Here is a 12,610-nt window from a genome sequence, read left to right as displayed (position 1 = left end):
GTCTGCAACAGAGAGTCAGTCGCTTTGTGCCAGTCTCTAGTAATTAATTCTTTGGCTGCTAGTTTCTAGTGATGTAATTTTTTCTTGGTACATTCATTCAGCAAACATTTATAGAGCACCTTTTATGTGTCTGTCACTGTACCAAGTGCTGGGGATGAAAGGAATAATAATGGAAATTTAGCTCCTATGCTAAAGGAATTCACCGTCTTACGGGGCTGATAGACATTTATGGCGGCACTATGACAGAGTGCTCTGACAGAGTCCTGCACTGTGTGGTGTAGGAAGTTAGGGGATGACACCTGGCCCCAGCTAGTGATCAGCAAAGGTTTCTAGAGGGTGAGAAGACGTCCCCTAGAGCCGAGTCCCAAGAGACTATTAGAGGTTAGCCAGAGGAAGATGGGGGAAGTGTGCCTTTGTTTTTCTTTTCTTCTTTTGCCCCAGTTCCTGCAATATTGTAGGATTTCTGGCTCAAGCAGTGTCCTTGTAAGCTAAATGCTAAAGTATATATAAGTAAAATGCTAAAAGAATTTGGACTTTATCTTAGCGGATACGGCAACCATTACAAAAATTTTAAGCAGATATGAGACACTCATGATCAGAATCACATTTTTAGAGAGATCACCGTGACCAAATCGAGAGAATGGATCAGAGGTAGAGCAAGGTTACAGGCTGCAAATGCAGTTAAGAAACTATTGAAGTGAGATAAGAATAGTGTGGTTAGGTAGGACAGAAATATAAAGGAGATAAAATCAACAAGCGTTGATGACTAAAGAGGATGAAGGGAAGAGGAATCAAGAATGACTAGTATGGGCTGGACTAACCTTGCGTTGTCACCTTTTAAAAAGCCCAAAACTGTTTTTGTCCTCTTTTTCAAAATTTTTTTGTTGTAGTATAATATACGTAGCATAAAATTTACCATTTAAGCCATTTTTAAGTGCATGGTTCAGTGGGATTAAGTACCTTCACAGTGTTGTGTACTATCACCACTATCCATCTCCGGAAATTTGTCATCATCCCAAACTGAAACTCTGTATCCATTAAACAATAGCTCCCCATTCTGCTTTTTCCCTAGCCCTGGGAACCACCGGCCCTCTTTCTTTTGACGTTCTTGTTCTTTTTTCCATATAGAATATACAGAATGGAAATTTCTGTATAGCACAGTTGCTAAAGCACTCATTTTTTTGAGAAGAAAGAAGCTTTTTAGTTTTCCATAATCACTGATGCTTTTTCTCATGTATGTTGAGAAGTGACAAAGCTAACTTAATGTTTTAAATATTAAAACTTCGTATTATTATAAATGGTTGAATATATGATACGATCTCTGCTGTATCAGCTTTTATATCATGTTTTTAAAGTCATTTCAGTATTTTCCTAATCTATGACCTAAACATAAACTAAAAGTTATTGATATATGAAATATAATTTTTGCTCTAACCACTGTTAGTTTAACATAAAATACCCTTACTTTGTGTTTAATATTTACTGCAGTGTTTAATATGATATGTTTTTATATAATTTATTTTCCTTAAGCATTTGAAAAATATATTTAAATATTAGGCATCTGCAATAGTAACTAAGTTAGAAATAAGCAAATTTTCATCCTGTTTTTTTTTGTGTATATCAACAGTTCTAGAGCCAATGGAAATTTTAATAACATGGTTGATAGAATGTTAGAAATTAAGTTTTAAATTTTTGTTAAATGGAAAACATTTTAATATGATTAAGAACTATTATGGTATATAAAGAATTCTTAACACGTACCCTGTCAATATCTTGCTACTTTGTAGACTTGAAGCGGAAATAAATCAGGCACAGTTGAAAGCAAAGGAAGAAATGATGCAAGGAATCCAAATTGCAAAAGAAATGGCTCAGCAAGAGCTTTCCTCTCAGAAAGCTGCATATGAAAGCAAAATAAAAGCACTGGAAGCAGAACTGGTAAAGGCAGAATTGAGTTGGTTTTTTTCTTCCTTACACCACAAGTGATGAGTTGATTGTAAAATTGATTATGTCCCTGTGAGGGAATTGGGGGACTTTCAGCTTAGGAAGTCAAAGCCACAGTGACTCTTGGCCCTCTTTAATTCTGTAATACTTTAGGAAGCAAGTTGGTAGCAGATAATGGCCACTGGAAGAAAATAAGACTTCTGTCCTTCAGCCACTTGGGTCATGGCTTTCTCCATGGTTTACTGGCAATCTTGTATTACCAGAAACCCATTTTAGAGAAGGATATTATAAAAAGTTTGACTAGTTAAAAATCTAACTATTTTTAGATTTAGTTAACTAAACCTGAATGAAGTGGAGAAGCTATAGGGCAGCTTATCTATTATTGAGTAATTTCTTGTACATTGATGAAAGAAAGGGACTTTTTAATTTTTTTGGTATTTTTTTTTTTTTAAAAAGTTCTGTTTTATTTTCTGAGTTATTTTTTATTACTCTTTAAAGAAAGAAGAGTCTCAGAGGAAGGAAATGCAGGAAATAAATAACCAAAAGGCTAATCACAAAATTGAGGAATTAGAAAAGGCAAAGAAGCATCTTGAACAGGAAATATACGTCAACAAAAAGCGATTAGAAATGGAGACTTTGGCGACAAAGCAGGTAATTTCATTTTATAACTAGTTTGCTCTATTCTGAGGAAAAGCTGGATTTTTTTTTTTTTTTTTTTAAGAGGTTATGGTATCTTGACAGAAGAAAGCCACATGCAGGTCTGTAGGTGAGGATGATTCTTCTTGCCTTTTAAAGTTTATGTCCTGGTAGTGCTCACAGACCTGGTCACACATCATCCCACAGAGATTCTGAGAGAGACAGAGCTCTTATTTCCAGCTAGTTGGACTCCTGTTTTCTCTTTTTATGCCTCTACAACTATCTGGTCATCAGTCTTGCCAAATAATGTAAATAAGTGAACGAGTACTACGGCATGCTATGTAGAAGGAAGACAGTTACGGCTCTTATAATAGGTCACATCCTGATGTCAGGAGATACTATCTGCCCGTGGGAAGAGCAGCAACAGGGAAGGCTGTCTCCTAAGGGAACGCACAGTAGGGCATTGCTTACCTCAGTCTTATGAGCGTGGCACCTACTTTTGTCATCCTATTGAGGACACAGGCATCTTTCAGGGGCTGACTCACATTAACCAATTTCACAATACTGAAGGATAAAGCCAGAATGTTAACATATTAATACCTTCGGTCACCTTACTGTTAGCATTTTTGGCCATTTTTTCTCTTTCTGTTGGTGGTTCTCAAAGTGTGGTCTCGAGACCAGCAACATCAGCATCAGATGGGAACCTGTTGGAAATGCAGATTCTTAGGCCCCGTTCTAGACCTGCTGAGTCAGAAACTCTGGGAGTGGGGCCTATAATCTACTCGAACAAGCCGTATGGGAGATTCTGATGAATACCAAAGTTTCAAAGCCACTGTTTTGGTTCTTTGTATCTTAAGGTTTTACTTTCAAATATCACTTTTATTTCTCTTTTTTTCTAAGTTTATGGGGTTGGAGACACCAGAGGATGGGCGGGGTGGGGTGGGGGGTAGAAGCACATACTCCTAGCAATCCCAAAGTACTGGTATAGTGAACAGCACAAAGTGGCTAGTGAACCACCGCAGAGAGTTTTAGGAGAAAAAACACAGAACTGTTTAAATCTTGAAAACAATTATCGTTAGTGGGCTATTATAAGGCTTATTTAGGCAAACTGCATTTCTTGTGTCTTTTAAATTGAACTTTATTTAGTCAACAAATGTTCTTGAGTGTGGCGTTTTTTGAGCAATTTTTCCTTTTTTTTTTTCCTAAATTTTCTTACTTCCTATCAATGGGAAGAAATAGATTATATCATAAAAAATTCCCAGTGATTTTGTTGTGGGGAAACAATCCTTTTAAAGGAAATTTTATAAACTATTTTATAAAAGCCTTTTGTGTTGAATAAAACACATAAAACATGTTAACTATATATGCTTTTATAAACTATAAAATGAGGTTTAATTATAGTTTGTTATTATCAATCTGGTTTTTAAAAAAAATAGATTTTATCATTGTATATTTAAAGTATACAATGTGATGTTATGGGACACATATAAGTAGTAAAATGGTTACTATAGTGAAGCAAATTAATCTATCCATCTCAATCTGGTTTTATAAATTCTCTCTTTGCATATTCTCACTTGTGGGTCTATATGAATGAATGTCAATTAGGCTTTAGAAGACCATAGCATCCGCCATGCAAGAATTCTGGAAGCGTTAGAAACTGAAAAACAAAAAATTGCTAAAGAAGTAGAAATTCTACAGCAGAATCGGAGTAATAGGGATAAAACTTTTACAAGTGAGTATATGCTGATTTTAGCAAAGTTTCCAAAATTATGTATGTTGTTATATATATAATTACTAAAATGTTAGAGTTAGTTGCCTTTATATATTTAAAATGTTTTTTCTAGATGATGTTGAATTTTGTGGATCTAAATACATTTTTAGGAATGATTATCTTTAGAATATTTAGTTATATTAGTGCTATAGACTGAATGTTTGTGTCCCCCCCAAAATTCATATGTTGAAATGCTAACCCCAATGCAGTGGTGTTAGGAGGTACGGCCTTTGGTAGGTGATTAGGTCATGAGGGCACAGCCCTCCTAAGTGGGATTAGTGTCCTTATAAAAGACGTCCCAGCGAGCACCCTCACCTTCCACCAAGCGAAGACACGGCGAGAAGATGGCAGGACAGGCCCCTCCCTAGAACCCGACAGTGCTGGCCCCTGATCTCAGCCCTCAGCCCTCAGAACTGTGGGGAATAAATCTCTGTTGTTGATAAGCCACCCAGGCTATAATTCATTATAGCACTCTAGCTCAGCAAAGAGTAAACAAAGTTTTAAGTAGTATTTTTAAGGTACAACATGTTTTAAAAAATTGTATCTAATTCTAATCCTTAATCCTTCGTTTTTATCCAGTTGTGCTTCATCATGGGGTATTTTGTTTTCTTTTTCACGTGGACATTTTTTTTTCTTAAGAGATTTTTTTCTCTAGCTTTATTGAGGTATAATTGACAAATAAAAATTGTATATATTTAAGGTGTACAACACAATGTTTTTATATACATTGTGAGATGATTACCACAATCAAGTTAATATCCATCATCTCACATAGCTACTTTTTTTTCTTGTAGCGAGAACACTTAGGATCTACTCTCTTAGCAAATTTCAAGTATACAATACAGTGTTATTAACTATAGTCAACTTGCTGTACATTATATCTCCAGAATTTATTCATCTTGTGTAACTTTGTATCTTTTGACTGGTGTCTTCCCATTTCCCCTATCCTGCGGCAGCTTCTGAGTTCAACTTCCTTAGGTTCTATATGTAAGTGAGATCATGCAGTGTTTATCTTTCTGGGTCTGGCTTATTTAGTTTACCGTAATGTCCTCCAGGTTTATCTAAGTTGTTGCAAATGATGAGATTTTCTTCTTTTTTATGGCTGAATAATATTTCAACTTAAAATATATAGAAAAAATTAGCCCTGCATGGTGCCGCATGCCTGTAGTCCCAGCTACTGGGGAGGCTGAGGCAGGAGGATTGCCTGAGCCCAGGAGTTTGAGGTTGCTGTGAGCTAGGCTGACGCCACGGCACTCTAGCCCGGGCAACAGAGTGAGACTCTGTCTCAAAAAAAAAATAAAATGAATAATTTTTTTCAGGAATTGTTCTGCCTAGTGAAGTATGTTAGTGCTCATAATGTATTTTGAATCATCTTTGTGTACTTTCTATTAGTTCAGACAAATTGGAGCTCCATGAAACTCTCAATGATGATTCAGGAAGCCAATGCTATCAGCAGCAAATTAAAAACATATTATGTTTTTGGCAGGTGAGTAATTATCCTGATTATAAAATGTTCTTTGTTTTAAACTAGTTGACCTTCCTATAGTTTCTCTAAAGTCTGTTCTACAGTGCCTGTCTAGGAAGGAGGTGGTATCAGAATCCCTTGTGACACTTGCAGACTGACTCCCTTTTAAAAGCTCACTCTGGAGTGAAAGAGGTTTCAGCAATTAACACACTAGTATATTTATAAGCAGAATAATTTTACATGTTTTAGAAATTTGCTGATTTTCTTTTGAGTTGAAAATTTATTAGTATTCTACTTTTTAAAAAGGGATATACCTTATTAGAATTATTGTGATTTTTATAATTTTTATATAAGAAGTTATTTTTATATGGTGTCTATTAGACATGATTATCATAATAATAAAAATACTTAACTATGGAAAGATTAAATCAGTGGACTGAATTTTTATGGAAATTATTCTGCTCCAGAAAACTCTTGGTATAAATGGGTGTGTATGTTTTAAGATAAACATTTTTTTTTTTTTTTTTTTTGGTTTTTCTTTCAGACATGCTGTATCAGATAAAGGTAGTTCTGATACTTCTGTTCGGATTCAGAACTTGAAACTAGGGATCTCAACTTTCTGGAGTCTGGAAAAGTTTGAATCTAAACTTGCAGCAATGAAAGAACTTTATGAGGTTTGGAATGTTATTAAATCTCTATAAACTTTTTAAAATAAAAAAATATAAAAGTGACATATTCTCAGTAAAGAAAATTTGGAAAATAAAAGGCAATCTGTCAATCACCCAAGCCAACCAATGTTAAGAATGATGTATATTTAGTTTACTTTTGCCTTTAAATGGGGTTTTATTGGTTTGTTTTAATGTAGTTATAAGCATTATAGAGAAATTTAGTGCTGAATCTATTCAGTTATAATTGTATATTTCAAAAATTTTACATTTAAACTTCAGGGAAGAAGAAATTTGATAGACATAAAGCAAATTGCACCATTTGAATTTATCTTCTTATACCTAATAATGTGTATTTTTACATATTTACATTTACATTTTCCCATTGCTGTGCTTTGGGTATTTCCAGTTGTTTTCTGCTTTTTAGAGTCACAACTAAAAATATCTCTGTACATATTAGTTTTTAATATCTTATTTCTTTGTCTTCTGTTTTTTAAAGTGGAACTCAAAATATGAACTTTTTATTACACTTTGATGCTCACTGACAAATTGCTTGCCAGAAATATTGTCATTTACCAATGTTACTAGTTTGCTTTAATTTGTATTTTAATAACTGGTGAATCTGAGGGTTTGACTGTTTCTTTATGAGTAAAGTATATGTTCCTGTCCTTTGAATTTTTTGTTAAGTGAAATGTGGATAATGAACTTTTAAGTAATATATCTATACAAGTTCTTTACATATTTTGATAATAAGCCTTTATTTTATAATCTTTTTCTTGGTTTCATTTTGTTATGTGGGCATTTTTAATTTGGTATATTTGAATCTATCTATTAACCCAGATATTGTCCAACCTCTGGCATTTTCTTTTAATTTTTTAAAAATGTTTACATCTTTGAATCACATAGGATTTATTATGGTGTTTTATGAGAGGTATGAATTTAAAGTTAATTTTTCTTCTTATTATCTAATTATCACTAAAATAGTTGCAACAAGTATTAAATTGTTGCATTGGGACTATTTGTCAAATATACTGCTTTAAGTAATGTGACTCTATATGGAATTATATTCCATACTATTTTGGTAATTACAGTGATGAAGATATATGTGAAAACTTACAGGATGCTGAAAAATTATAGCCTAATACTTGAATTGTTTAATAGAAAAATGAAAATAAATATTTAACTCATCTAGAAAATAGTAAAATAAAACAAAGGAAAGCAATTGAAGGAATCATTATAAGATAAAAATAATAATGAATTAGAAATTAATAAATCAAAGTTCTGGTTCTTTGAAAAAATAAATGTGATTTTAGGAATGAGAAATGGTATTTAAAGATAAGGAAAATGTTTAAAAATTTTATTATAAAATTTTATTCTAATAAATTGACAATTTTCTAACAAAGACTTTCTAGAAAAAAATAAATTATGAAGTCTGACTTAATAGATAAATAGCCTTGTAATAATTCAAAAAGTTTGTCAGCAAACTGGACTCAAGAAAAAAAAGTGGAGGAATAAAAGGTGCTGATCCCAGTCAGTTTTATGAGTAAGCTCTTTTAAACTTCCAAAGAGCCGATAAATCATATTCTGTTTAAACTATTCTAGAACATAACAAAAAATAGAAAGTGTCACAGTTCATCTTAGGATGCTAGAATAACTGTGATTAGAAACAAAAGAAACAAAACCCACAAAAACTGAAAATATGACTCAGAAGAAAATTACCAACCAATGTTAATATGAACACAGCTATAAAAATCCTGAATGAAATGTTAGTAAGTCAAACCCCAAACTATATATAAAGAATACTTATACCATGATCAAGTAGGGTTTATTCCAGCAGTGGAAGGTATATTCATAATAGAAAATCCACAAAGACTGAAAGGAATCTTACCAAAACATTGGCAGTGTTTATGTCTAAAGGGTGGGTTTTTGAGTGTTTTTAAATTTTTCTTTGTGTTTATATGTATTCGTAATTTCCACATTTTCTACAATGAATTTGAATTGCTTATATACTTTTAAATTTTTTTGTTTTACTTTTGTTACAGACAGGGTCTCACTCTGTTGCCCAAGCTGGAGTGCAGTGGCGTCATCATAGCTCACTGTAACCTCAAACTCCTGGGCTCAAGGGATCCTCCTCCCTCAGCCTCTCAAAGAGCTGAGACTACCGGTGTATGCCACCACGCCTGGCTAATTTTCTTCATTTTTTTTAGACATGAGGTCTTGCTGTGTGGCCTAGGCTACTCTTGAACTCCTACCCTCAAGCGATCTTCCTGCCTCAGCCTCTGAAGTTGCTGGGATTACAGGCATGAACCACCACACCAGGCTGCCTGTGTATTTAGAATAACAAAAAATAGTACTGAGGTCATTTGACCATTCTTGCCTTGCCATATACTTTATTTATTTATTTATTTGTTTGTTTGTTTGTTTATTTTTGAGACAGAGTCTGGCTCTGTTGCCCGGGCTAGAGTGCCGTGGTGTCAGCCTAACTCACAGCAACTTCGAACTCCCAGGCTTAAGCAATCCTTCTGCCTCAGCCTCCCGAGTAGCTGGGACTACAGGCATGCGCCACCATGTGTGGCTAATTTTTTCTATATATATTTTAAGTTGTCCAGCTAATTTCTTTTTATTTTTAGTAGAGATGGGGTCTCGCTGTTGCTCAGGCTGGTCTCGAACTCCTGACCTCGAGTGATCCTCCCGCCTCAGCCTCCCAGAGTGCTAGGATTACAGGCGTGAGCCACCGTGCCCGGCCAGCCTTGCCATATACTTTAAAACCCTAGTGGTTGAATTACCCTCACTGTTAACTTACTTCCCACTTTCAGCTATTCATTAGAGTCCTTTACTTGTTTTTCCAAAGCATTATACTGTCTCTGAATCAAGCTCTATATAATATTTTGCTAGAATTTTAATTGGTATTATTTTAAATATATAAAATATAGATTATCATGATCAATATATTCAACCAGGAAGTGACTGCATCTGTACCTCATTAAGATTATTCTTTCATTTCTTTCCTGACGATTTTATTGTTTTTACTATGACTTCCAAATCCCAAGTTTATTATTTCTGAAGTTTTTAGTGATTTCTGTTGTTTTTATTAAAAGTAGATCTTTTTTAATATAATCCCTAACATCATATGATTGATTTTTAATTTTATCAGGAATGTGATTTTTTTTAGACTTTTGTTAGATGACCTGTAATTTTAAAAATTTTATGTTGTAAATGTAACAACGTATTTAAACATTTTTTTCTTAGTTGCTAAACATTTTTTCACCCATAATTAATGAAACTATGTATGGTATTTTTTTTAGAGTAATGGTAATAACAGGAGTGAAGATGTCTTTTGTGATCCTGAAGATGAATGGGAACCTGACATCACAAATGCACCGGTTTCTTCATATTCTAGAAGGAGGTAAAGACGTTTTTTGTTACTGGTTTTCTTCTGAAGAGAATTATATACACACACACACACACACACACACACACACATACACACACACAAACATATATATATAATTTCCTTATTTTAAAAGATGTATATGTCTATGAAGGGAACCCAGAAATATAAAAGGAATAGTATGGGGCTTTATTGTTTTTGTTTTAAGACAGAGTCTGGCTCTGTTGCACTGGATAGAGTGTAAGTGGCCTCATCATAGCTCACTGTAACCTCAAACTCCTGGGCTCAAGTGATCCTCCTGCCTCAGCCTCCCCAGTAGCTGGGACTATAGGTACATGCCACCACTCCCGGCTAGTTTTTCTATGTTCAGTACAGACGGGGTCTTGCACTTGCTTAAGCTAGTCTCAAACTCCTGAGCTCAATCAGTCCTCTTGCCTTGGCCTCTCAAGAGTGCTAGGATTACAGGCATGAGCCACTGTGCCTGGCCAAGAATAGTATGTTACTGATCAAATTACAGCATTTAGGGCATTAAATTGTTCATCGGTCAGTTAGAGGAACCAAAATGTTCAGTATTTCATCCTTAAGTCTCAAGTGCAACTTGGAGTAGCATAAATCTAATTTCCTATAAAAAGGAACAGTATTTATTACTTTGAAATTACCCTTTCTCAAGAACTTGGCATATTCTGTGATATTTTATTGTAAGTTACAGAATTTTAAATGCAGTCAAGTTGGTATGAGCACCACAAAAGAATAAATCATGGTGATAGAGAACTTCTATATATGACAAATGTTGCTTATTAACTCAAAACATAAGACTTTCACAGTGAATAACAGATGCTTTTCAAGGAAAAACTCATTCTGCTTAGACCTCAGGTGCTGAGATTGTAGAGAGGCAAAATGGTATCATGGAAAGGCTTTGATCTTGGAAGGAACTTAGCTCCTTAGTTTGGTTTTTAAACAAATATTTCTGTGATGACTACTGTCGGCCATGCCCTGAGGAAACAAAGATAAATAAAAAATACTCCCTGTCATCAAGGACCAGGAATTGGGGAAAGTAGAGGCAGGAGCAGGTGATGAAAACTTGAACTAAGGCCGGGCAGAAGGGCTGGAGAGGAGAGTCAGGTTTTATACATATTCAAGATGCAGAATTAAGTGGATTTGGTTGCTAGTCGTGGGGCTGAAGGTGTGAAAGGGCAGAAAGACGACTCCTGTTTTAAGTTAGGTGACTAATGAGATGGGGAGGAGTTTACTTCTGAACATGGGCGTTTGAGGTTCCCAGGGGACATCCAGGTGTATATTTAGATCTAGAACTTTGAAAGAGGGAGTTGGGAATTTTCAGGGTATTAAGGGTCAATGTTATTCATCCATCAACAGAAGCATTATCATTTTCAAGAACCCTTACTGAATGCTTGCTAAGCATCATCTCATTTAGTACTCACCACAAACCTGTGAAGTAGGTATGCTCATCGTTCCCATTTTACAGAGGAAGAAATTGAGAAGTTAGGTTAAGTAGCTTGTCCAAAGTCACAGAGCTGATAAGATGAAGAGCTGGTTCTCAAATCTAAGTTTGGGTGACTCCAAAGCTCATGATTTTCGTAACTGTCAAGCCATATTGCCTCTCCGTTGAACATGCAAAAGAGCAGTATCATTCTGTTTAATCGTTTTTGTTTTTTTTAAACTTCATTGTCTTTGGCTGCAGGTCAGAATCAATTTGGGTTTCCATACCTTTCTAGGACTCTATTGTTGTTTTTGACCTGGCTTATTTTAAACTAATTTATAATCTTCGTCAAAGAGATTGATGGAATAATTTATAGTGACCGTTTCCCTATAATTTCTGCTTTATTTGCTGTGTACTAACTGCTAAGCTACAGTGAGAAATTACTAAGACATACAAGCATTGCCCTGCATGAAATACAAAGCATATCATTGAAACAAAACTGAGCTCCTTGAGTGTAGGGAACACATCTGTATCCCCTGCAATGTAGTACAGTAAAAAGGTCACAGCCTCTGTTATCCGAGTCCTGGGTTCTAATCTATGCCTAGTGTGGTCATGGGCAAGTGACCTTACATCTCTAGGCTTCAGTGTTCTCATCTGTAAAATGAAGACAGTCATATATATAATACCTACTCAACAGGGATTTGTCATTAAAATTAAATGAGGTCATACGTATAGTGCAGCTACTGCTCCTGCTACTTCTTCTATGATCAGATAACCTACGACATGGGACTGACGATGATGTCGCAGAGTTGTTGCAAGGATTAGAGAGAGTGTAAATAAAGCTCCTGCTGCAGTGGGTGGGAACTCAGTAAATGGCAGCTCTGATGATTATTGCCCCCTGGTCGGCTGGCTTTGCTCACCCGTCACTGCTGCGGAGGCTCTCCTGACTGCTTGGGCCAGGTTAAGTTCTACCACAGCATTCGTCACTGTATTGTCATTATTTGCCTAATTTCCCTCTTTTGCTCTGGACTGTAAACACAGTGAGCCCAGAAACATGTTTGCCATGTTTCACCACGGTATCCAGAGCCTGTAAGTACTCAGTAAATATTTATTTAATTAACCATAGGCTTAGAACAATGCTTGTAAATAGTAAAATTGTTTCTCAATTAACCAAATTAATTTAGCCCTTGATAAAAAGTTTTCATGGAAAACACAAACATACATTTCCATTTTCTTTAGAGTATTTAAAAATAAATATTCTTAATAATGTTATTCCACATGGTGTCTAACTACTAATCTATGG

General features: G+C 35.0%; 1 protein-coding gene across 1 annotated transcript in view; it reads left to right on the top strand.

The window, feature by feature from the left end:
- Window positions 1–12,610, top strand: part of KIF14 (kinesin family member 14) — a 45,956-nt gene that overhangs the window by 21,929 nt on the left and 11,417 nt on the right. The window contains exons 16-21 of the mRNA XM_045536092.1: window positions 1,788–1,935; window positions 2,440–2,592; window positions 4,183–4,309; window positions 5,741–5,834; window positions 6,358–6,487; window positions 9,784–9,884. Of these exons, the coding sequence (XP_045392048.1) occupies window positions 1,788–1,935; window positions 2,440–2,592; window positions 4,183–4,309; window positions 5,741–5,834; window positions 6,358–6,487; window positions 9,784–9,884 (753 nt within the window). The remainder of the gene's footprint in view (window positions 1–1,787; window positions 1,936–2,439; window positions 2,593–4,182; window positions 4,310–5,740; window positions 5,835–6,357; window positions 6,488–9,783; window positions 9,885–12,610) is intronic.

This window comes from Lemur catta, chromosome 23 (assembly GCF_020740605.2).
Source record: "Lemur catta isolate mLemCat1 chromosome 23, mLemCat1.pri, whole genome shotgun sequence".
Lineage (NCBI taxonomy): Eukaryota > Metazoa > Chordata > Mammalia > Primates > Lemuridae > Lemur > Lemur catta.
The sequence above is the reverse complement of the archived record's forward strand: the minus strand, read 5'-3'. Positions and strand labels throughout refer to the sequence as shown.